Raw genomic sequence first — 23,352 nt, 5'->3', positions numbered from 1 at the left:
TTCCCTCCAATGGTGAAATAGGCTTTCCACAAACTTTACAAAGTTTCACCTATTAAATGGGGGATTTAGGTTACAGCAAGTTTGAGCTGAAGAGTAGGTTGGGTTAGTTAGCTGCAGAATTCTGTTAACTCAGAGGACTGAGTTGCCAATAAAGGAGAATATTTGTAGCTCAAGGTTGAAATGATGTTACCTAGTTTGGGTAATAAAAAGTCTGCAAGAAAACAACCAAAGTCAAAGAGCACCAAGGATTGTGTTTGAGAGGGTGCAGAATCCTTGGAGGGAAGAATCTGGGGTCTATTTAACCTTGTTGATGAAAAAGGCACTTTCTTCCATTCTGGATAACCTCCTTCTTGCAGGAGAAGTAATTGGAATGTTCAGTATGTGAACATTATATGGATATGGCACTCAAAATGCAAGTGAGAACAAGTGCCATAAGGGTTCCCTTGGGGACAGAATTCAATTCACATATTGATTTTGTTCTGGAACATGTTACTTTTGCCTTATTGCAGTTGTCTATATTTTGTATTATATGCCAATACTTTGGAAAGTAATGGGACAATAAACATAAACAATATTCAGAGGAGTTGTTGTTTTTTCTCTCCTAAAAATGAGATTGATAACAAAGCCATGCATTCCCCATCAATACTTCCATGGTGTGGTACCTAACCCCTAATCCTAACCCTCTGAATTTATTTATACATTTGGCCTATATCCATTATTCTATATCAATTTCCTACATTTCCCACAATGATAGTGAACCGTCTTAAATCTAAATTATTTATCGGTATCGTATTACATGAACATTGGCTAATACGGTTTATCACGCTAAAAGGTGTATACGTGTCGTTTTCCTTTTCTTTTTCTAAGCAGTTCCCCTCCAAGTCAGCAGGGGGCGTTCTGGCAGAAGCAACCATTCGGAAAGAGGAAACCCTAACCCTAAGAGGAAGCAGATTCTCCGGTTTGGGCCGTCATTCCCGGCGTCCTTTGCGCATTACTACCGGCATAGCTGGGCTTTCGTCTCATCATCATGGCGGAGCCGCGAGACAAGGCTCTGCAAGACTATCGCAAGAAATTGCTAGAGCACAAGGAGAAGCTACCCGCGGAGTTCCTCGCACTCACTGAGGAGCCACTACCTCTTCCTTCGGACCAGAGATATGAAGAGGGACTAAAGTAGGGAGAGAGCCCTAGGGGGGTTTTGGTCTAAAGAATTATTAGAATTTAGTTTGTCCCACCCCTTCTGCGCAACCTCACTTTTCAGGAAAAGGTATATTATAAGTCTAAGGGGGGGGGCACTCAGATCCTGTGCATGTTTCCTTAGGGACATTTACTGTCTGCGGTCAGTGCAACTGACCCTCAAATACAGGATTGGGAGGGCACATTGGAGTCGCTCCGTGAGTTCGATGGGCTCTTCTAAATTTGATAAAATAAATAATTTCATTTTAATCATTGCATTTATATCCTGCCACTCCTTCCGATGCCCACATTACTACATGCAGCGTTCTTTCTTCCATATCTCTCCCAATAGTAACAATCCTGTGAAGTAAGTTAAGATGACGACTTAATGGACTGACAAGTTTTATGAACTTCCATGGCTGAGAATGAATTTCAATCCGATTTCAGCACAAAATTCATATGGATGAGAAATATCGGTTGGGTTTTAGTGTAGTGTGTGGTGTAGTCATAATAGTTTGAAAATCATGGTTCATAGTTTAATAGATTTGTGAATGCAGAGAATTGTGGTTTATTCAACCAACCATTATTAAACTCTGAGTTTGTAATATATGAATCCAGCTATAACAGGTTTATTTTAAAAAAATAAACAAAAATAAAGGTCTAATTTTGTTTCATTAATCTTAGAGGAACGTAAGAAATGAAAAAATGAGAAAGATAAAAAGGAGAGATAGCTGAGATTTATGTGTGGAACAAAAACAAAATACCTTTTTTTCCTTGACTTCCATATTCTGCACACATTTCCTCCAGATTTACATGCAATATGCAGTAGACTTAGACAACTGCTTTGAAAAAGCCCAACAAAGATTACAGAAATAAAATACAGTACAAAAGGTAAATAAGCAATGAAATACTAAAGACAGTTAATGAACTACAGTTAATGAGCTAAAAAAAACTAAACAGAAGGAAAAATAGAAACCTCCCACCAAAATAGAAAAGCCAAATAAAATTTTAAAAACCAAAGCAAGTATCTAAAATATTTATATTAAGTGTGTGGAAATGTGTGTGTGCTTGCTGTGCAGAAGAAAACATAAACTGAGAGGAGGTGACTTCCAGCAGGTGCCAGTAGGCCTCCTTAGCTACCTGTAGCAACCCATTCCCTCATGCATATTTTATATAGAAGAAAGTTGAGATTTGGCAAAATTTGGTAAAAATGAGATGGTCAGGTGGGCTGCAACATATAGAATCATTCATAATTATAGAATGTAAGAATTAGAAGGTACCATGGACATCATTTTGCCCTCCTTTGTCCAGTAATACTTCTAATCAAGTAGTATCAACGAATTATCCAATCTCTGTTTTCTGGAACAACTAAACAATTCTGCCTTTTTACATGATACTATAGTCTTTCAGATATTTGAAAACAGCTATCAATTCTCCCCTTAGTCTTCTCTTCCTCAGGCTAAACGTATCTAGTATCTTTATTCCTTATAAGTTTTTCCTTTCAGTTCCTTATTCATCTTGGTTATTGTCTTCTGAATATTCTAGAAAAGAACAAATGCTGTTCTTGATCTTGACACTGTACTGTACATTTGTTAATGCAGCTGAAGATTATATTTGTTTTCTTTGAAGCTGTGTTACGCTATTGGCTCATGTCCGGGCTTGTAATCCACCAAGAAACCAAGATCCCTTTCACATGTATTCCTATCCACTATAGTCCCCCCATCATATACTCATGTTTTGAGTTTTCTTACTTTGATGTAGGATTTTGCATTCACCTCTGCTGAAAATCATCTTGCTGTCTACTGTCCATTGTTCCTATTTGGGAAGTTCTTCCTGAATCCTGATACTATTCTTTGAGGTGTTTGCTGTCCCCTTATATTTGTGTTGTTAGCAAATGTGATGATCATTTCCTAATCTTCATCTAAATCATTTTTAAATATATTGAACAGGACCTGTGATATACCATTGAATACTTCCTTTTATTTTGACATGGGAGTCATTCATGTACCCTTTTTGTCCATCATTATTGAACCAGCCTGTAGCCATCAAATGGTAGTATAGTTGTGCTCTTTTTTTTGTCATCTTTGCTAGAATTTCATGAGAGACTTTATTGAACTATTTCAGAAGTCAGATATACTATGTCCACTGCTTCCCTGTGGTCAGCTAAGCTAGTTGAAGAAGAAAGTATTTGTGTAAAGAGGAGAGAACAACGCAGTTGTGGGCTACATTAATAGAGGGACAGAATCAAGATCATGTGAAGTATTAGTATTGCTTCATAATGCCTTGGTAAGACCATACTTAAAATATTGCATCCAGTTTTGGTCGCCACAATACAAAAAAGATGTTGAGACTCTAGAAAGAGTGCAGAGAAGAGCAATAAAGATAATTAGGGGACTGGAGGATAAAACACAAAGAACGGCTGCAGGACTTGGGTATAGCTAGTGAAAAGAAGGACTAGAGATGACATGATAGCAGTTTTCCAGTATTTGAGGGGCTGCCACAAAGAAGAGGGGGTCAACTTATTCTTCAAAGTACTTGAAGGCAGAACAAGACACAACAGATGGAAACTAATCAAGGAGAGATGCAATCTAGAACTAAGGAGAAATTTCCTGAGAGTGAGAACAATTAATCAATGGAATGGCTTGCCTCCAGAAGTTGTGGGTGCTCCAACACTGGAGATTTTTAAGAAGAGATTGGACATCCAATCTGAAATACTATAGGGTTTTCTGCTTGAGCAGGGAGTTGAACTAGAAGACCTCCAAGGTCCCTTCCAACTCTGTTATTCTATTCTGTTAACTTTATGTATCAAAGAAAGATTATGTTGACTTGGTATGATTTATTCTTGATAACTCCATGCTTGGTTTCTGATAACCCTATGCTTGGTTTCTGTCAATCAAGACATTCTTTTCTAAATGCTCACAAACCAAATGCTTAATAATTTGTTCCAGAGTTTTCCCCAGGTCGATTAGCCAGATTGTCATATATATTTTTCTATTATTAGAAATGCTTTTATTTCACTTTAGTCACCCAATTATAAAAAGATTTATAACAAAACATACCTAACAATACATAACATATCATTGTTAAAAATTGTAAAGATTTATGTATATTTATGTGTGTATGTGTCTGTGTGTGTGTGTGTGTATAAAATGTTGTATTTTTTTAAACAATTATGTCAGCGGTTCTCAACCTATGGGTCGCTAGCCCATTTGGGGTCGATCGACCATTTCACGGGGGTCGCCAAGCAAGGCTGTCTGCCATTTTTTTCCCCCTTTTCCGGCGGGTGCCTTACCTCCCTTGAGCTGGGCCAGCTGGTGGTCGGCCTGCTCCATCTCTGCCGCTTGCCAGCTATGCCTCGGCCGGCGCAGGGGGCAGAACCACGCATGCGCGGCGCTCCCGGGCAGGGAAAGTCCTCGACTTATGACCTGTTGGGTAGTCCTCAACTTACGACCGGTTTAGTCCTTGACTTACGACCGGTTGGGGGTCGCGGCATTAAAAAGGTTGAGAACCACTGAATTATGTTAAATATATAAGGAGTCCCTGCGGATTTTACTCCACTCGTCATTGCCAACTCTAGGGAGTGGTACTCATCTCCGTTTCAAGGCCATTCAGCCAGTGCTGTCCAGAGACATTTCCACAGTCATGTAGCCAGCAAGATGTCACAGGGTGCTGTTACCTTCCCGCTGAAGTGGTACCTATTTATCTACTTGCATTTGCATGCTTCCAAACTGCCAGGTGGGCAGGAGCTGGGGCAAGGATGGGAGCTCAGCCTGGTCTGGGACCTGGGCTGCCAGGCTTTCAGCTGACAAGCCCAGCATCTTAACTGATGAGCCACTGTGCCGCCCCACATATATACATACATACAAATAAATAATAAATGCTAATATAAATTCAGCTTAATCGTAATAACACCAAAGCAGCTGGAATCATTTCAATGCAGTCACATCTCATTTTTAGTCACTCCCCAAACATTCATATTTTAAATTTCCCAGAGTGCTAGGAATGACGATGCAGTTCTTATTTCTGATGGGACGGTATTCCACCAGATAGAAGCTCTGGTGGAGAAACCTGACCTCCATGTTTCCTCTTATCACACCCCATTTAGAGTAGGGAGTTCTCACAGTAAATACACTCTAAAGGCATATTTTGGGCAGGTAGATTGTCACCAACAACTTGAATTGCATCTGTTATTCCAGTAGGAGCTGACAGTCTAGAACAGCGGTTCTCAACCTATGGGTCACGAGCCCATTTGGGGTCGATCGACCATTTCATGGGGGTCGCCAAGCAAGGCTGTCCGCCATTTTTTTGTCCGCCATTTTTTTTGTCCGCCATTTTTTCCCCCTTTTCCGGCGGGTGCCTTACCTCCCTTGAGCTGGGCCAGCTGGTGGTCGGCCTGCTCCGTCTCTGCCGCTTGCCAGCTACGCCTCGGCCGGCGCAGGGGGCGGAACCCCGCATGCGCGGCGCTCCTGGGCAGGGAAAGTCCTCGACTTACGACCAGTTGGCTAGTCCTCGACTTACAACCGGTTCAGTCCTCGATTTACGACCGGTTCAGTCCTCGACTTACGACCGGTTTAGTCCTCGACTTACGACTGGTTTAGTCCTTGACTTACGACCGGTTGGGGGTCGCGGCATTAAAAAGGTTGAGAACCACTGGTCTAGAAGCACCCCAGATGGTGCATCAGCTCTTTCTGGAGGAGCAGAATCCCATCAAGAACTAAAGTTGGTATTGTTCGGCCTCAGTCGGTTTTTAAATCTACAGCCACTCTGTCTTGCTAGGGATGAGTTTCAACCTGTTTTCCCCCACCCAGACCCTTATAGTATTCAGACACTGAAGCTTTAAAAAGATAGGTGCCTTTTTCTGACTCTTGAGCACTGTCCATCCTCCATGATTTCTCAAAGGTCACAGAAAGGAACTTCTGAAATCACATCTGTGAACTTCTTCAAGATTTTTGGATACAATTGGCTTTTGAGACTTAAATTCAATTATGGTATGCAGGTGTTCCCTAAACATGCCTTAACTGACCTTGGGTTACCATTCCCTTCTTTGGTCAGTTATTCTCATTAGGTTTTTATGAGGAGAAAAGAAATAAAAGTAGAAGTTGAGGAGTTCTGCCCTCTTCTTGTCATTTTTTTTTTACCATTTTCTCTTACTAGAGGTCCTATTCCTCCTGTTTTGTTTATTTTACTGCTGATACAGCAAAAAAAAACCCACCCCATTTTTGTTGCTTTCAACTTCTCTTGTGAATCTAAATTCCTTTTGTCTTTTGGCTTTTCTCATTTTTTTTCCTGCAGATAATACCTACTTGCTAGTATATCTCCCTGGTGATCTTCCATTTCCAGCAGTGGTTCTTTGGCTAGTGGAGTCTTCCAAGCAGTTTCCTAAGCTGCTTCCCTTTTTTTCCCCTTCTCATTGAAGTGGTAGCCAGTTGCACTTTCAGTATTTTATTTTTGAGAAATTCTTGACTCTCTTGTGCTCCCTTTGATCAGAGGAAAGTTTTCCATGGGATCTCATCCAGTAGTATCTTTTAAAGTTTGTTGAATTTAGCTCTCCTGAAATTTAGCATCTATATATGACTATACCCCCAATTTTTGTTCTGCAGCATGAACGTAAGATCCCATAGCTGCTGCCTCCTGTGGTTCCTACTGTTTTACCTCTTCAACAAGCTCTTATATATTCATTAGAGTCAAACATGGGAGAGCCAATTCCTTTGTCTCTTCCTCAGTTTTCTAGAAAATGTTAAACTTTTACACTTAATTTAATTTATTGATTATTAAATTTGTATGCTGCAGAACTCCCAATGCCTATGCAGCAACCTCCTGCTAAAGACATGAGCAGAATGTAATTTATTGGCACAAAGATGAATTCTGCATAGGAAATACAGTAAATAAAAGGAATTTTATCCCTTCATTCTTGATTCTCCCCTCCTTAAGTATATCCAAGTATATGTTAAAAAATTAAAATGGGTTTAAAACAAGTGAATTTGAGAAAAATACTAGTTTTTGAAAATCTGGCGGCGGCCTGGGAAGTGGCCGCTGCCGCAGCATTGGACCGAGTCGTGCCTTTGCGGCCTCTGACCCGGCGCAGATCTCAATTGGCTCCCTGGTTTACCGAGGAGCTGAGAGAGATGAAGCGCCGGAAAAGACGCCTAGAGAGCAGTTGGAGGGTGAGCCGAACCGAATTCGATCGAACACAGGCAAGNTCGATGGGCGCCTCAAGGAGCGTGAGTGACTCCTCGGTGATGGAGAAGGAAGCCTGGTCTCTATACTTCTCCCTGATTTCATCCCTCTCTCGGGATCCCCCCAAAACCAGATTTCTTAATAATCTTAAATCAAACAGGGTGGGGAAGACGCGTTGGAGTGAAAAGTCCTTTTCCATATAATATTCAGATTCCCCCCCCCACTCAGATCCTGTGCATGTTTCCTTAGGGACATTTACTGTCTGCGGTCAGTGCAACTGACCCTCAAATACAGGATTGGGAGGGCACATTGGAGTCGCTCCGTGAGTTCGATGGGCTCTTCTAAATTTGATAAAATAAATAATTTCATTTTAATCATTGCATTTATATCCTGCCACTCCTTCCGATGCCCACATTACTACATGCAGCGTTCTTCCTTCCATATCTCTCCCAATAGTAACAATCCTGTGAAGTAAGTTAAGATGACGACTTAATGGACTGACAAGTTTTGTGAACTTCCATGGCTGAGAATGAATTTCAATCCGATTTCAGCACAAAATTCATATGGATGAGAAATATCAGTTGGGTTTTAGTGTAGTATGTGGTGTAGTCATAATAGTTTGAAAATCATGGTTCATAGTTTAATAGATTTGTGAATGCAGAGAATTGTGGTTTATTCAACCAACCATTATTAAACTCTGAGTTTGTAATATATGAATCCAGCTATAACAGGTTTATTTTAAAAAAATAAACAAAAATAAAGGTCTAATTTTGTTTCATTAATCTTAGAGGAACGTAAGAAATGAAAAAAGGAGAAAGATAAAAAGGAGAGATAGCTGAGATTTATGTGTGGAACAAAAACAAAATACCTTTTTTTCCTTGACTTCCACATTCTGCACACATTTCCTCCAGATTTACATGCAATATGCAGTAGACTTAGACAACTGCTTTGAAAAAGCCCAACAAAGATTACAGAAATAAAATACAGTACAAAAGGTAAATAAGCAATGAAATACTAAAGACAGTTAATGAACTACAGTTAATGAGCTAAAAAAAACTAAACAGAAGGAAAAATAGAAACCTCCCACCAAAATAGAAAAGCCAAATAAAATTTTAAAAACCAAAGCAAGTATCTAAAATATTTGTATTAAGTGTGTGGAAATGTGTGTGTGCTTGCTGTGCAGAAGAAAACATAAACTGAGAGGAGGTGACTTCCAGCAGGTGCCAGTAGGCCTCCTTAGCTACCTGTAGCAACCCACTCCCTCATGCATATTTTATATAGAAGAAAGTTGAGATTTGGCAAAATTTGGTAAAAATGAGATGGTCAGGTGGGCTGCAACATATAGAATCATTCATAATTATAGAATGTAAGAATTAGAAGGTACCATGGACATCATTTTGCCCTCCTTTGTCCAGTAATACTTCTAATCAAGTAGTATCAACGAATTATCCAATCTCTGTTTTCTGGAACAACTAAACAATTCTGCCTTTTTACACGATACTATAGTCCTTCAGATATTTGAAAACAGCTATCAATTCTCCCCTTAGTCTTCTCTTCCTCAGGCTAAACGTACCTAGTATCTTTATTCCTTATAAGTTTTTCCTTTCAGTTCCTTATTCATCTTGGTTATTGTCTTCTGAATATTCTAGAACAGAACAAATACTATTCTTGATCTTGACACTGTACTGTATATTTGTTAATGCAGCTGAAGATTACATTTGTTTTCTTTGCAGCTGTGTTACGCTATTGGCTCATATCCAGGCTTGTAATCCACCAAGAAACCAAGATCCCTTTCACATGTATTCTTGTCCACCATAGTTCCCCCATCATATACTCATGTTTTTGAGTTTTCTTACTTTGATGTAGGATTTTGCATTCACCTCTGTTGAAAATCATCTTGCTGGCTACTGTCCATTGTTCCTGTTTGGGAAGTTCTTCCTAAATCCTGATACTACTCTTTGAGGTGTTTGCTGTCCCCTTATATTTGTGTTGTTAGCAAATGTGATGATCATTTCCTAATCTTCATCTAAATCATTTTTAAATATATTGCACTGAACAGGACCTGTGATATACCACTGAATACTTCCTTTTATTTTGACATGGGAGTCATTCGTGTACTCTTTTTGTCTATCGTTATTGAACCAGCCTGTAGCCATCAAATGGTAGTATAGTTGTGCTCTTTTTGTCATCTTTGCTAGAATTACATGAGAGACTTCGTTGAACTATTTCAGAAGTCAGATATACTATGTCCACTGCTTCCCTGTGGTCAACTAAGCTAGTTGAAGAAGAAAGTATTTGTGTAAAGAGGAGAGAACAACACAGTCGTGGGCTGCATTAATAGAGGGACAGAATCAAGATCATGTGAAATATTAGTATTGCTTCATAATGCCTTGGTAAGACCATACTTAAAATATTGCATCCAGTTTTGGTCGCCACAATACAAAAAAAGATGTTGAGACTCTAGAAAGAGTGCAGAGAAGAGCAACAAAGATGATTAGGGGACTGGAGGATAAAACACGAAGAACAACTGCAGGACTTGGGTATAGCTAGTCTAGTGAAAAGAAGGACTAGAGGTAACATGATAGCAGTCTTCCAGTATTTGAGGGGCTGCCACAAAGAAGAGGGGGTTGACCTATTCTTCAAAGTACCTGAAGGCAGAACAAGACACAACAGATGGAAACTAATCAAGGAGAAATGCAATCTAGAACTAAGGAGAAATTTCCTGAGAGTGAGAATTAATCAATGGAATGGCTTGCCTCCAGAAGTTGTGGCTGCTCCAACACTGGAGATTTTAAAGAAGAGATTGGACATCCAATCTGAAATACTATAGGGTTTTCTGCTTGAGCAGGGAGTTGACTAGAAGACTTCCAAGGTCTCTTCCAACTCTGTTATTCTGTTCTGTTAACTTTATGTATCAAAGAAAGATTATGTTGACTTGGTATGATTTATTCTTGATAACTCCATGCTTGGTTTCTGATAACCCTATGCTTGGTTTCTGTCAATCAAGACATTCTTTTCTAAATGCTCACAAACCGAATGCTTAATAGTTTGTTCCAGAGTTTTCCCCAGGTCGATTAGCCAGGTTGTCATATATTTTTTTCTATTATTAGAAATGCTTTTTTTTCACTTTAGTCACTCAACTATAAAAAGATTTATACCAAAACATACCTAACAATACATAACATATCATTGTTAAAAATTGTAAAGATTTATGTATATTTATGTGTGTGTGTGTGTGTGTGTGTGTGTATAAAATTTTGTATTTTTTTAAACAATTATGTTAAATATATAAGGAGTCCCTGCGGATTTTACTCCACTAGTCATTGCCAATTCTAGGGAGTGGTACTCATCTCCGTTTCAAGGCCATTCAGCCAGTGCTGTCCAGAGACATTTCCACAGTCATGTAGCCAGCATGATGTCACAGGGTGCTGTTACCTTCCCGCTGAAGTGGTACCTATTTATCTACTTGCATTTGCATGCTTCCAAACTGCTAGGTGGGCAGGAGCTGGGGCAAGGATGGGAGCTCAGCCTGGTCTGGGACCTGGGCTGCCAGGCTTTCAGCTGACAAGCCCAGCATCTTAACTGATGAGCCACTGTGCCGCCCCACATATATACATACATACAAATAAGTAATAAATGCTAATATAAATTCAGCTTAATCGTAATAACACCAAAGCAGCTGGAATCATTTCAATGCAGTCACATCTCATTTTTAGTCACTCCCCAAACATATTCACATTTTAAATTTCCCAGAGTGCTAGGAATGACGATGCAGTTCTTATTTCTGATGGGACGGTATTCCACCAGATAGAAGCTCTGGTGGAGAAACCTGATCTCCATGTTTCCTCTTATCACACCCCATTTAGAGTAGGGAGTTCTCAGAGTAAATACACTCTAAAGGCATATTTTGGGCAGGTAGATTGTCACCAACAACTTGAATTGCATCTGTTATTCCAGTAGGAGCTGACAGTCTAGAAGCACCCCAGATTGTGCATCAGCTCTTTCTGGAGGAGCAGAATCCCATCAAGAACTAAAGTTGGTATTGTTCGGCCTCAGTCGGTTTTTAAATCTACAGCCACTCTGTCTTGCTAGGGGTGAGTTTCAACCTGTTTTTCCCCATCCAGACCCTTATAGTATTCAGACACTGAAGCTTTAAAAAGATAGGTGCCTTTTTCTGACTCTTGGGCACTGTCCATCCTCCATGATTTCTCAAAGGTCACAGAAAGGAACTTCTGAAACCACATCTGTGAACTTCAAGATTTTTGGATACAATTGGCTTTTGAGACTTAAATTCAATTATGGTATGCAGGTGTTTCCTAAACATGCCTTAACTGACCTTGGGTTACCATTCCCTTCTTTGGTCAGTTATTCTCATTAGGTTTTTATGAGGAGAAAAGAAATAAAAGTAGAAGTTGAGGAGTTCTGCCCTCTTCTTGTCATTTTTTTTTTTACCATTTTCTCTTACTAGAGGTCCTATTCCTCCTGTTTTGTTTATTTTACTGCTGATACAGCAAAAAAAACCCACCCCATTTTTGTTGCTTTCAACTTCTCTTGTGAATCTAAATTCCTTTTGTCTTTTGGCTTTTCTCATTTTTTTCCTGCAGATAATACCTACTTGCTAGTATATCTCCCTGGTGATCTTCCATTTCCAGCAGTGGTTCTTTGGCTAGTGGAGTCTTCCAAGCAGTTTCCTAAGCTGCTTCCCTTTTTTCCCCCTTCTCATTGAAGTGGTAGCCAGTTGCACTTTCAGTATTTTATTTTTGAGAAATTCTTGACTCTCTTGTGCTCCCTTTGATCAGAGGAAAGTTTTCCATGGGATCTCATCCAGTAGTATCTTTTAAAGTTTGTTGAATTTAGCTCTCCTGAAATTTAGCATCTATATATGACTATACCCCCAATTTTTGTTCTGCAGCATGAACGTAAGATTCCATAGCTGCTGCCTCCTGTGGTTCCTACTGTTTTACCTCTTCAACAAGCTCTTATATATTCATTAGAGTCAAACATGGGAGAGCCAATTCCTTTGTCTCTTCCTCAGTTTTCTAGAAAATGTTAAACTTTTACACTTAATTTAATTTATTGATTATTAAATTTGTATGCTGCAGAACTCCCAATGCCTATGCAGCAACCTCCTGCTAAAGACATGAGCAGAATGTAATTTATTGGCACAAAGATGAATTCTGCATAGGAAATACAGTAAATAAAAGGAATTTTATCCCTTCATTCTTGATTCTCCCCTCCTTAAGTATATCCAAGTATATGTTAAAAAATTAAAATGGGTTTAAAACAAGTGAATTTGAGAAAAATACTAGTTTTTGTTTCCTCATAAGGATAAGGGACTGCCCTGAATGTACCATTTGTCTTTCTATTGTATACAATATATAAGGTATACAAGGTATCTATCAAAGAAACATAGGCAAGGCACTTTTAATGTACTATACAATGGTCCAAGAATAAAATTTTACGTCTTTAATTTTTCCCCTCTGAGGATAGAAATGGAAGAACAGACAGTAACAACTACTAGCACGGATTGTATGAATTTTACCTGAAAGCAGTGTTCTTCTATCTTAGTAAGGGAACAACTAAAGGAACTTACCAAGCAGTATGAAAAATCAGAAAATGACCTCAAAGCTCTACAAAGTGTTGGACAGGTGAGCACTCATACAGTCACGATGTTCAGTGAATTATACTGTTGTTTAATGCAAGGCCCACTACCGGGCCGTGGCCTATTTGGAACCGGGCCACACGAGCAGCCTGCCTGCACATGTGCAGACACCCGTGCGGCTCAACTTGTGCAAGATGAGTTGTGTGCATGTGCACCGCAGTCTGCCACTCACATGGCCCAGTTCCCCACTCCCTCCCCCATGCCTGGCTGCGAAGCTGCAAAGATTGGGAACTGCTGGTTTAATGTAAGAAAGCAAATTTTCTGAGAATTGTCATTGGCTCTTCGTTGAGGAACAAATGTCAACATTGTGTGTGTTTTAATGGGTACCTCCCAGAGTTCAGGGAGGACTCCTTAGTGGTTCATGGGAGATCTGAAGTACTTGTACATTCTCCAGAAATGTTATTGCCTTAAATCAGGCATGTCAAACTCGCGACATCACAGGAGGTCGCACAAAGTATCGCGACTTTTTCCCCATTGGTGGCAATGGGGTGGGCGCGGTTTCGGTGTGATGCATCTGGCCCGTGGGCCGGCAGTTCGACATGCCTGCCTTAAATTGAGCAACAGATGATAAAGTTACAATGCACAAAGTTTGTCAAGTTATTTTGGCATCCTAAAGATCTTTCTCTCCTCTGTCAATAATAATTAAATATAATTTACTATTATTTTGTTGCCTTTTCACAACACTGAGAGCTGTTGGTTGAGGCAGCTGTCTCATTCTGTTTGAATAGTAGTCCTAATTATGTATGATGGTTACTAATGGCATTGTGACTTTATATCAAAGCCAACTGATCTTTTGCATTTCAGAAATTCAAACAGGCAGGGAGATTATACTAATAGAGTATTTTTCCATTTCCTTTAAAATCAGATTGTTGGTGAGGTTCTTAAACAATTAACAGAAGAGAAATGTAAGTACATGGGGATACCATTTTATTAATTTTCTTTAATTATTAAAATAATTTTTGGATTTGAAATATGAGTAGCATAGTTATAATGGCACATAAGTGTTATTTTAAAACGTCTGGGGTTTTTTTTGTTATTCAAATCATGGTTGAATAACACACACTCACCTGTTTTTCTTTGCTACTTTTAGTCATTGTCAAAGCAACAAATGGACCAAGATATGTAGTTGGCTGTCGTCGTCAGGTGAGTACAGGTAGTAGTTGCTTATCAATCATTTGTTCAATGACTGTTTGAATTTCCGACAGTGCTAACAAAAATAACTTTACAACCCACTTGATCTTCATAGTCTTCCCAGTCACGTGATCATCATTACAATCAGTCCTGTGCTTGAGCTGTGTTTTTTTTTTCTTTTCCCCATGTCAGAGAGATTGGAGATGCAAGAAAGTAAGATTTGCTGTTCTGTACATTGAAAACAATGCAGTCACGCTGGCAGTCTGGAGCTGGGAGCCATTGGTACAGAATGCAAATAAGTAGTCTCTTGAAGTCTCTTTCTCTCCAATCTCTCTGCTCTATGAGGAATGGGGAGGTAGAGGAAAAAACTAAAGAATTTCTGTAGGACATCTCTCCTTTGCTTGATCTTCTCCCATAGCTGGCGTGATCACATTGCTTTTGATGTGTAGAAAAGCAAACAGCTTGCTTTCTTGAAATATCTTTCTCCAGTCTCTTGGGAGGAGAAGAAGGAAAGCAAATGATTTCTATAGTCAATTTCTTCTTTGCCTGATCCTTCCCCCTCCCCCAAGTGACTAAATTAGTAGACCAGAGAAATGCTGTGAACATAGTATACTTAGATTTCAGTAAGGCATTTGACAAAGTCGATACAACCTGCTGCTTAGTAAGCTAGAAAAAGGTGGGATAGACAACATCACTACCAGATGGATCTGTAGCTGGCTGACAAACCGTACTCAGCGAGTAGTCCTCAATGGTACTATATCCACATGGAGAAAAGTAAGCAGTGGGGTACCACAAGGCTCCGTCTTAGGCCCAATACTCTTTTAATATCTTCATCAATGACTTAGATGAGGAATAGAAGGGGAACTCATCAAATTTGCAGAGGACACTAAACTGGCAGGAATAGCCAACACCCCAGAAGACAAGAACAATGGGTCCTATCCAACAAAATGAATTTTAAAGTGCAGAAAAGCAAAATTTTACATTTAAGCAGGAAAAACCAAAGGTATAAGTACAGATTAGGCGAGACCTGGCTCAAAAACAGTAATTGTGAGAGGGATCTTGGAGTCCTAGTGGACAATCACTTGACTAAGAGCCAACAGTGTGCAGCAGCAGCAGCCAAAAAAGCTAATACAATCCTGGGTTGTATAAACTAGAGGCATAGAATCAAGATCACACGAAGTATTAGTACCATTTTATAAAACCCTAGTAAGACCACACCTGGAATACTGCAACCAATTTTGGTCACCATATTACAAAAAAGATGTTGAGACTTTGGAAAAAGTTCAGAGAAGAGCAACTAAAATGATCAAAGACCTGGAGACTAAAACATATGAAGAACAGCTGCAGGACTTGGATTTGGCTAGTCTAAAGAAAAGAAGAAACGGGCGACATGATAGCAGTATTTCAGTATTTGAGGGGCTGCCACAAAGAAGAGGGCATCAAACTATTCTCCAAAGCACCAGAGGGCAGGACAAGAAACAATAGTTGGAAACTGACCAAAGAGAAGCAACCTGGAATTAAGGAGAAACTTCCTAACAGTGAGGACAATTCACCAGTGGAACAGCTTGCCTGCAGAAATCATGGGCGCTCCATCACTGGAGATTTTTAAGAAGAGACTAGACAGTCACTTGTCTGAAATGGTATAGGTTCTCCTGCTTGAACAGGGGGCTGGACTAGAAGACCTCCAAGGTCCCTTCCAGATTCTATTCTATTCTATTCTATTCTATTCTATTCTATTCTGTCACTCACAAACCAGACAGATTGGTGAAGGATTTCAAGAGAGTAAGCTGTGTATCACACCCATGGCTCCCAACCTTGGGCTGCTAGCATGATTGCATTACTTTCAGTGTGTACAAGATAGTAAGCAGGTGTTCTACCATTCCAAGGGGTGGGGGAGTGGTGTGAAACTGACTAGCCTTATCTCTTTCCAGTTGGGAAACACAAGTGTGGTCTCATGATTTCCCATTTAGTGATTGCTTTGCTTAGTGGCTCTAAATAGGGTTGTAAACTGAGGACTACCTAGATCTTGTTTATGTGTTGGTTTCTCAAAATAGAATTTAAAGTTGTAGCACTAAGTTGTGGCTTGGTGTCCTACCTAAGCAACTCCCAGTGGGAAATGCCTAATTGATTTCTGCAGGCCTAGGCTGGATGTGTGAAAATTGTCCAGCCTACATCCACCTGCTGTGGAAAAAGAGTAATCATCCTTGTACAAGCAGCACGTTTTCAACTTTGATTGTTGTTTGCTATTATCTGAATGGGCTTTGTTGTGCTTTCAGTCATTATCATACGTACTCCTTTGAATATATTTTTGGGTCCTCCCTCCAGCTCCCCAAAACAGTATAGTTAACATTTCCTGGTTGAACACGTTTGACATAAGGCTGCTGCAGATTTAATAATTGCCTTTTTTTTGCCTCCAGCTTGATAAAAGCAAATTGAAACCTGGGACGAGAGTTGCACTGGATATGACCACCTTAACAATTATGAGGTAAAATCTTGCCTTTGTATGCTAAGATTGGAGATGAGAGAAATCGAAAGGGTGGAAAGCAACATTCCCTTCTTCATTATACAGGAAGGAAGGGGGAGGAGGAAACATGAGCCCCAAAGGCTTTGGTTAGGATTCCTCCTTTTTGTGCAAGTAGCCCTTAAGCTACAGTTTTATGCTGCTTGTTAACAACCCTCCTGCGAGACCATTATAGAACTTAGTAATTTATTTGTCTTCATTAGGTGGGGGAAATATTATTTGGAAATTATTTTTTAAAAAAATCACTGCTGCAGAATCATCGGATTGGATAACTGGAATTGCTTCACATATTTATAGATATTTGCCAAGAGAAGTTGATCCACTTGTTTACAACATGTCTCATGAAGATCCTGGAGATGTATCTTATTCTGAGATTGGCGGATTGTCAGAACAAATCAGAGAACTAAGAGAGGTACATGTTTCTTTATTATACCAGCCTGTATTCTAGTTATGGCTAAGCTACTTGTATCTTTGCAAGAGGAAAAATATTTGACTCTGCAGGGTCAGTTAGATGCCCATTGCAGAACTTCAGGAAAATACATAAATGGAACTGCTGAGGTTTTAAAATTTAAAACTAGGAGCTTTAACCAAACTTCACAATGCAGTGAGTTTGTTTCAAAGAAATCCATCTGAAGTGTAAAAGACCACAGACTGTTTTGAGAGTTTTAGAAGGAAGATTGTATAAATGACACAAAGTTTGTATCTTTTGGTGCACTTTGAATTACTTGAGCACAAAAACAGATTTTCCTCTTTGCAGGTTATAGAGTTACCCCTGACAAATCCAGAATTATTCCAACGTGTGGGGATTATACCTCCCAAAGGCTGCTTGCTGTATGGCCCACCAGGTAGGCCCACTTTAATAAATTTGTATGGCTGTCTCTTATGCCTTAGCAAAGAGGTACATCATGTGGGATATTTATTTTCTGACCGGCTCCAGTGCACATTCTTAGTTCATGGTAGATCCTGGTAGATAAAAGATCCTGGTAGATAAAAGACAAAATTAAGTTGATGTGTCTTCAGAATCTTTGGCATAAATGCTCAACTACCATCCCCTTCCCTCATACAAATTGTATGCAACTTCATAAAGGAAGATATAATTTCACAAAGAAAGATGTAATCTGATTTGGTACAGAATGTACCAAATGTAAACTGTGAGGGGTATTACTCGATCTGGAAGCCCCATAGTCTGCTTATTTCAAGCACATGGCCTTATCCCTTTTGTTCTGAATTAGGATTTCTCTAAGAAAAATGAAATAGACTTATGGCAGATGCTAGAAGAAAACAAGATTGAAATAGAATTGATTGAATACTGAAGCTTTTTGTTGCAAGGATTTTATTTTGGATATTTGGGTATTTAGGACTGTTTCAGTCCTGTGCAGTTGTGTATATTTTAGAGCTTGTAAAATCCTTTCTAGAAGAATGGTTTTATTTTCTAATTTCTTTTATAAGATTCAATATCATACTCCTGCCTCATGAGAAAGGCAGTTAGAAGTGCGCTTTTTGGTTAAAGGTCATCCCAGGTTGAGAGAACAGGGTTTTCCAAATCTGTCAAGATTTTTTTTTTATGAACCCAGACTTTCTTGTCCCAGGCCTATATTTCATTTTAGTAAGAGTGCCATCTCCAGCAGAAATTGCTGGCTTGTAAATTTTAATTGAGTTAAAGGGGGGAAATTGTTAAAAACAAATAGGCTGAATAATCATATTAATTGTGGGTACTTAAAGTGGCTTTATCCACTTTAGGAGTTCCGCCCCAATATGCTACCAAAGCCAGGCCCTTGAAGGTCTGTGCACTAATAATAATGATAAAGTTGGAAGGGACCTTGGAGGTCATCTAGTCCAACCCCCTTCATCATGTAACCTCAACTATAGGTCTGTCACATTGATTCTTTAGTTCTTGAATCATCTTTGGTATATTCCCACTTCAGGAACAGGAAAGACTCTCCTGGCTAGAGCTGTTGCCAGTCAGCTGGACTGCAATTTCTTAAAGGTAAAATAATAGGTGTTTTTTTTTCTCCTGAACTCTTAGCCCAAACTTGTTTGACTTTCAAGCATCACTCATTGGTCATTTTTTCACAGGTTGTGTCTAGTTCCATTGTAGATAAATACATTGGGGAAAGCGCTCGGCTGATCAGAGAAATGTTCAACTATGCCAGGGACCATCAGCCCTGTATCATCTTCATGGATGAAATTGATGCTATTGGTAAGGATGCAGGCTTCTTAAAATCTGAGGGTGTGTCGAGTTTTTTTTTTTTTTTATTAGCTGCTCAAAGAACTGCCGTGTTCCTGCAGTTTCAAGATTGGAATGGGAAAGTGAACTTAGCAGGAGTTGAGGATGGAAAAAGTCAACAATGTAACTACTCCTGTCACTATACCAGGGGTAGGCAACCTTGGCTCTTTTATGACTCGTGGACTTCAACTCCCAGAGTTCCTGAGCCAGCATAGCTGGCTCAGGAATTCTGGGAGTTGAAGTCCACGAGTCATAAAAGAGCCAAGGTTGCTTACCCCTGCACAATACCAAAGATCTGTTGACACTTAAAGTCCAATATATTACTACAGTATTGCTATCAGCAGCCATTCTGGAACATAACTGACTGGAATCCATTGTGATGGAAAAAATAATAAAGCTGCAAACACTTCTCCGAACTCTCCCACCACCTTTTTTTTGTCTTTTCTTTCTGCCCTCCTCCCCTCTATCTCCTGTTGTAAACACTTTCTCTCCTCTCTCTCTGCTATTCCTGCTTCCTCCACTTGCAAAGGAAAAGAAAACTCTCACCCATCCCCCAAAGGCTCATCTAATGGTGGAGCCCATCATAACCATGCATGGGCGCCTGGCTGTCTCAAAATTCCATTTGTCACAGAGGTGTAACTTTAGTTTTACAACAGAAAAGCCTTTCTCCCTGTCTAACACCTGCCTCACTTCCTCAAAAGAAACCTACTTGTGAATCAAATCCCTTGAATTTCTCGTCTCTGAATCTCAAAGTGTACAATATATCTTTCTATTGCTCAGGGTCTCTCTCTGTCTGTATTGGAAACTGGCACCCAATAAAGTTTGATCATTTCTCCTTAGCACTGGACTCCTTTCTTCAGCAAAAAATCCACGACACTATTTATTTTACTTTTAACCCGTATTTATTATTTTTATAAATAACTCAAGGCAGCCAACATATCTAATTCTCCTTTCTCCTCCTTTTGAGACAACTCTGTGAGGTGGGTTGAGCTGAAACAGCAGTCCAAAGACACCCATCAGGCTTTTATGTCGAAGGAGGGAAGGGAGCTGCAACTAAAACTGGTTTATTTTTGGACAAATACCTTTTAAATCTTAATGCCCATGTAAGTTAGCTTATCATTGGACAGTTTTGGAAATACTGGATATCATTTTATATTTGGCTGTATTCTAAATTAAAACCTTATGTCAAATGTTCTCCTTGGTGAAATACCAACTACTACTCTTCCATGCTCTTTAGGTGGTCGCCGTTTTTCTGAGGGAACTTCAGCTGACAGAGAGATCCAGAGAACTTTAATGGAGGTAAAACTTATATGTGTTAAGTCAAACATTAGTTTTAGGCAGGCAACCAAAAAGTGAAGTATTGAGTTCAGTTGGGTTTTCTACACCATATTTGGTGTGCTCTTACTTTTTATTCTGAATAAAATGGTGGCTTTATATTGTTCAGTTATATACATGGAGATATGATTAAGTAACTTTCTAAAATTACTGTGTATCTGGGCTTTGTATTTTACAAGAGAGAAACTTTTCCTTCACTTGGTATATCAACATTTCATAAAATGAATGGCCTTTATATAAAGTTCCTATTGCAAAGTGCTCTGGCCAGAGGAACAAGCTGATATTTTCATATTTGCAAAAATTGCAACTTTCATAGATGTTCTTTTTAACCGAGAATTAAAATTCTCGTGGATTCTTAGGTTGTTTCTTAGTCGTGTTTCTGAAATATGACAAACGCTGTCCAAATCAACAACTGTCAATACATTTCTTAACTGTCTTGTTGGAATCAACTTCTCAATGGAAAAATACCAAAGTTCACTAAAACTTATGCTTCCTTGGAATATTTTTCCAGTTATTGAATCAGATGGATGGATTTGATACTTTACACAGAGTCAAAATGATAATGGCTACAAACAGACCAGATACTCTAGATCCAGCATTGTTGCGACCCGGAAGATTGGATAGGAAGATTCGTGAGTAAACTCAGTATGTCAGCATAAGCCTTTGCCTTTGTTTGGTATGCAGCCAAAATTAGTAATTGAAAAAAAAAATTCTTTTCACCTAGATATTGATTTGCCAAATGAACAAGCTAGGTTAGACATCCTGAAAATCCATGCTGGACCTATAACTAAACATGGAGAAATAGGTAAGTTCCCAAGATCATGTTCACATCTTAAGGCATTGTTTTATACAGTTCCTGTTCAATATTTAATGCAATTCATTGTAAATTTGGACTGTTCGGAGCAGAAATTTCAATCATGCAATAGCTTTTTAAAGTATAATCCTTTATTTTTTCTGAAACATTTACATACTGTATTCGTTTATTTTATATAATTTCCTTTTCCTCCTGGAGGTTTAGAACAGCATAATCTATAAAGCAGGCCCTAGTTGGGGTTGAAGTTTACCAATTTAGAAATGCTCCATGGATTGTCCCTGCTTCCAGAGTTGTATTCATCTTCCTTTTGGAAATTGTCTAGTCAAAACAGCCAATTGTAAATACGATCTTAACAAGGGGAGTTTTGAAGAATCTTCAACTAGTTCAAAATAGCGTTCCCATATTATTGTATAGCTCTAGAATTGCAATACTCCAGTCAGCATCAGACTTGCTTGCTCGCCTCCACTGAAGCTTGATAGGTAGTGAAAAGATCCAGAGATTCTTTGGTATTTCAAAGCAGAAAATTTGGTTCTCATCTTTACAACAGGCACTGTGGGTCACAGTTCTGATTAACCTAGCCATTTGACTCTTACTATTAGACTATGAAGCAATTGTGAAGCTTTCTGATGGATTTAATGGTGCTGACCTAAGGAATGTCTGTACTGAAGCAGGTAATGAATTCTTTCTATTTTCTTTAGTTCTTAGTTTAACATAGGGTGCAAAAGAGTATTCAGGAGCTACTTGTGGCATCCGAGCCTCTCTTGTGTGGCTGCCAGCGCATGCACACATGCACACCCAGTGGGTGAGATTTTTTTGTATTTCTTTGGCTTGAGTGGTTTTAAGGGTTAAAATAAGCATTTTAAACTGTGTGGTCACCTTTTCAAACTCTTAAAAGCCCATCTCAAGGTGGATTTGGTCCCACCACTTGTGGAATGAAGTCTTATTATTATTATTATTATTATTATATTTAAATTTATATCCCGCCCTTCTCCTCGCGGACTCAGGGCGGACTCTTAACTTGCCATACCAAATCTGGTGTGAGTGTTAAATCAAAGAGGTGTAATAATTTAAAATAAACCTTACAGTAGTCCTCAACTTATGATCAATTGCTTAGGGACCAAAGTTCTAACAGACCTCGCCAGGTCTGAAGATCCAATGGCTACTGCCACCTCTGTAGTCATGTGATCACAGTTTGGTTGCACAGCAACCAGCGCACATTTATGGCCATCTGCGGTCAGATGATCATAATATATGGCATTTTTGCCAGAAACCAGCATTTACTTCTAGTTTCTTGTAAAAAAAAAAAAAAACACCCATTGCAGACAATGGAGATATTTAACAACTGCTGTGTTTGCTTAACAGCTGCAGTGATTCATTTAACAACTGCCACAGAAAAGGTTTAAAATTTGGCACAGTGATGACCGGCACGACATACAGTCGTAATTCCTGGCTCAATTAAGGTCATAAGTCACTGACTGTATTTCAGCGGCCCCCAACCTTTTGGGCACCAGGGGTCGGTTCCATGGAAAGAGGTTTTTCCACAGCCTGGAGGGAGTGTGGTTTTGCGTGCTGCCTGCCTCCCGCTTCGCATATTTGTGCGGACCGGCTTCTAGCATGCTGTGGACCAGTGCCAGTCCACGGACCAGGGGTTGGAGACCCTTGCTGTATTTGACAAAAAATGCTTATGTGGAATGAAGAACAGTTTTATGCAGTTATTATAGCTCCATCTCTTGTGGTTCACAAAGGAAATCTTGCCTATTGTGCAGAATCTGGTTTCAGGCCCTTTTGTTTCCAATAAATATATGTTTTTCACACTGTCTTTTTACAGGCATGTTTGCTATTCGTGCTGATCATGACTTTGTAGTTCAGGAAGACTTCATGAAGGCAGTTAGGAAAGTTGCGGATTCCAAGAAGCTGGAGTCTAAGTTGGATTACAAACCAGTCTAAGTGCTACTACATGGTTAATGGCTGACAGTGACTGCTGCATGGGAAATGTGGGGGCTGCCTAGGTAAAATGAGAAACAGACTATCCCTTGATTGTGTTATTATTTCAAATCTATGTATTAATGATGGCAGTTAGCCATTTGTTAATATTAGGTAGGAGTCTGCTGCAACAAGTTTTGTGGCCCTCTGAAAACAAGATGGCTTTTCAACCCCACAGATGTGCAGTATAAAATTTGCTTTCAGATAGTGACTTTATCAAATGTACTATACTGATTTCATCTGGCAGATTTGAAGGTGGCATGCTTGTTTTATATCATTTTATTATTTTCTCTTCTTTGAAACAGTAAAATATACCTTGTTTAAATCAA

General features: G+C 39.4%; 1 protein-coding gene across 1 annotated transcript; it reads left to right on the top strand.

The window, feature by feature from the left end:
• The first annotated feature begins 987 nt into the window (after nucleotides 1-987).
• On the top strand, nucleotides 988-23,352 carry PSMC6 (proteasome 26S subunit, ATPase 6). Its single transcript, XM_015817778.1, has 15 exons — nucleotides 988-1,091; nucleotides 7,374-7,394; nucleotides 12,919-12,998; nucleotides 13,878-13,917; nucleotides 14,103-14,155; nucleotides 16,561-16,628; nucleotides 16,962-17,076; nucleotides 17,422-17,509; nucleotides 18,590-18,651; nucleotides 18,741-18,864; nucleotides 20,129-20,190; nucleotides 20,738-20,858; nucleotides 20,951-21,031; nucleotides 21,640-21,711; nucleotides 22,869-23,352. The coding sequence occupies exons 1-15, from the start codon at nucleotides 1,028-1,030 to the stop codon at nucleotides 22,985-22,987; spliced, it is 1,170 nt and encodes a 389-aa protein (XP_015673264.1). The 5' UTR covers nucleotides 988-1,027; the 3' UTR covers nucleotides 22,988-23,352.

Source organism: Protobothrops mucrosquamatus, unplaced genomic scaffold (assembly GCF_001527695.2).
Source record: "Protobothrops mucrosquamatus isolate PMUCROS unplaced genomic scaffold, P.Mucros_1.0 scaffold637, whole genome shotgun sequence".
Taxonomy (NCBI): Eukaryota; Metazoa; Chordata; class Lepidosauria; order Squamata; family Viperidae; genus Protobothrops; species Protobothrops mucrosquamatus.
This window is presented reverse-complemented; position numbering and strand designations above follow the sequence as displayed.

What these genes read in the sequence shown, in the direction of transcription:
- PSMC6 (XM_015817778.1), top strand. Translation starts at nt 1,028, where the DNA reads ATGGCGGAGCCGCGAGACAAGGCTCTGCAAGACTATCGCAAGAAATTG. An exon ending in CGATGGGCGCCTCAAGGAGC is followed by an intron (nt 7,395 to 12,918) that starts GTGAGTGACTCC and finishes CTTCTATCTTAG; the next exon opens with TAAGGGAACAACTAAAGGAA. An exon ending in ACAATTAACAGAAGAGAAAT is followed by an intron (nt 13,918 to 14,102) that starts GTAAGTACATGG and finishes TGCTACTTTTAG; the next exon opens with TCATTGTCAAAGCAACAAAT.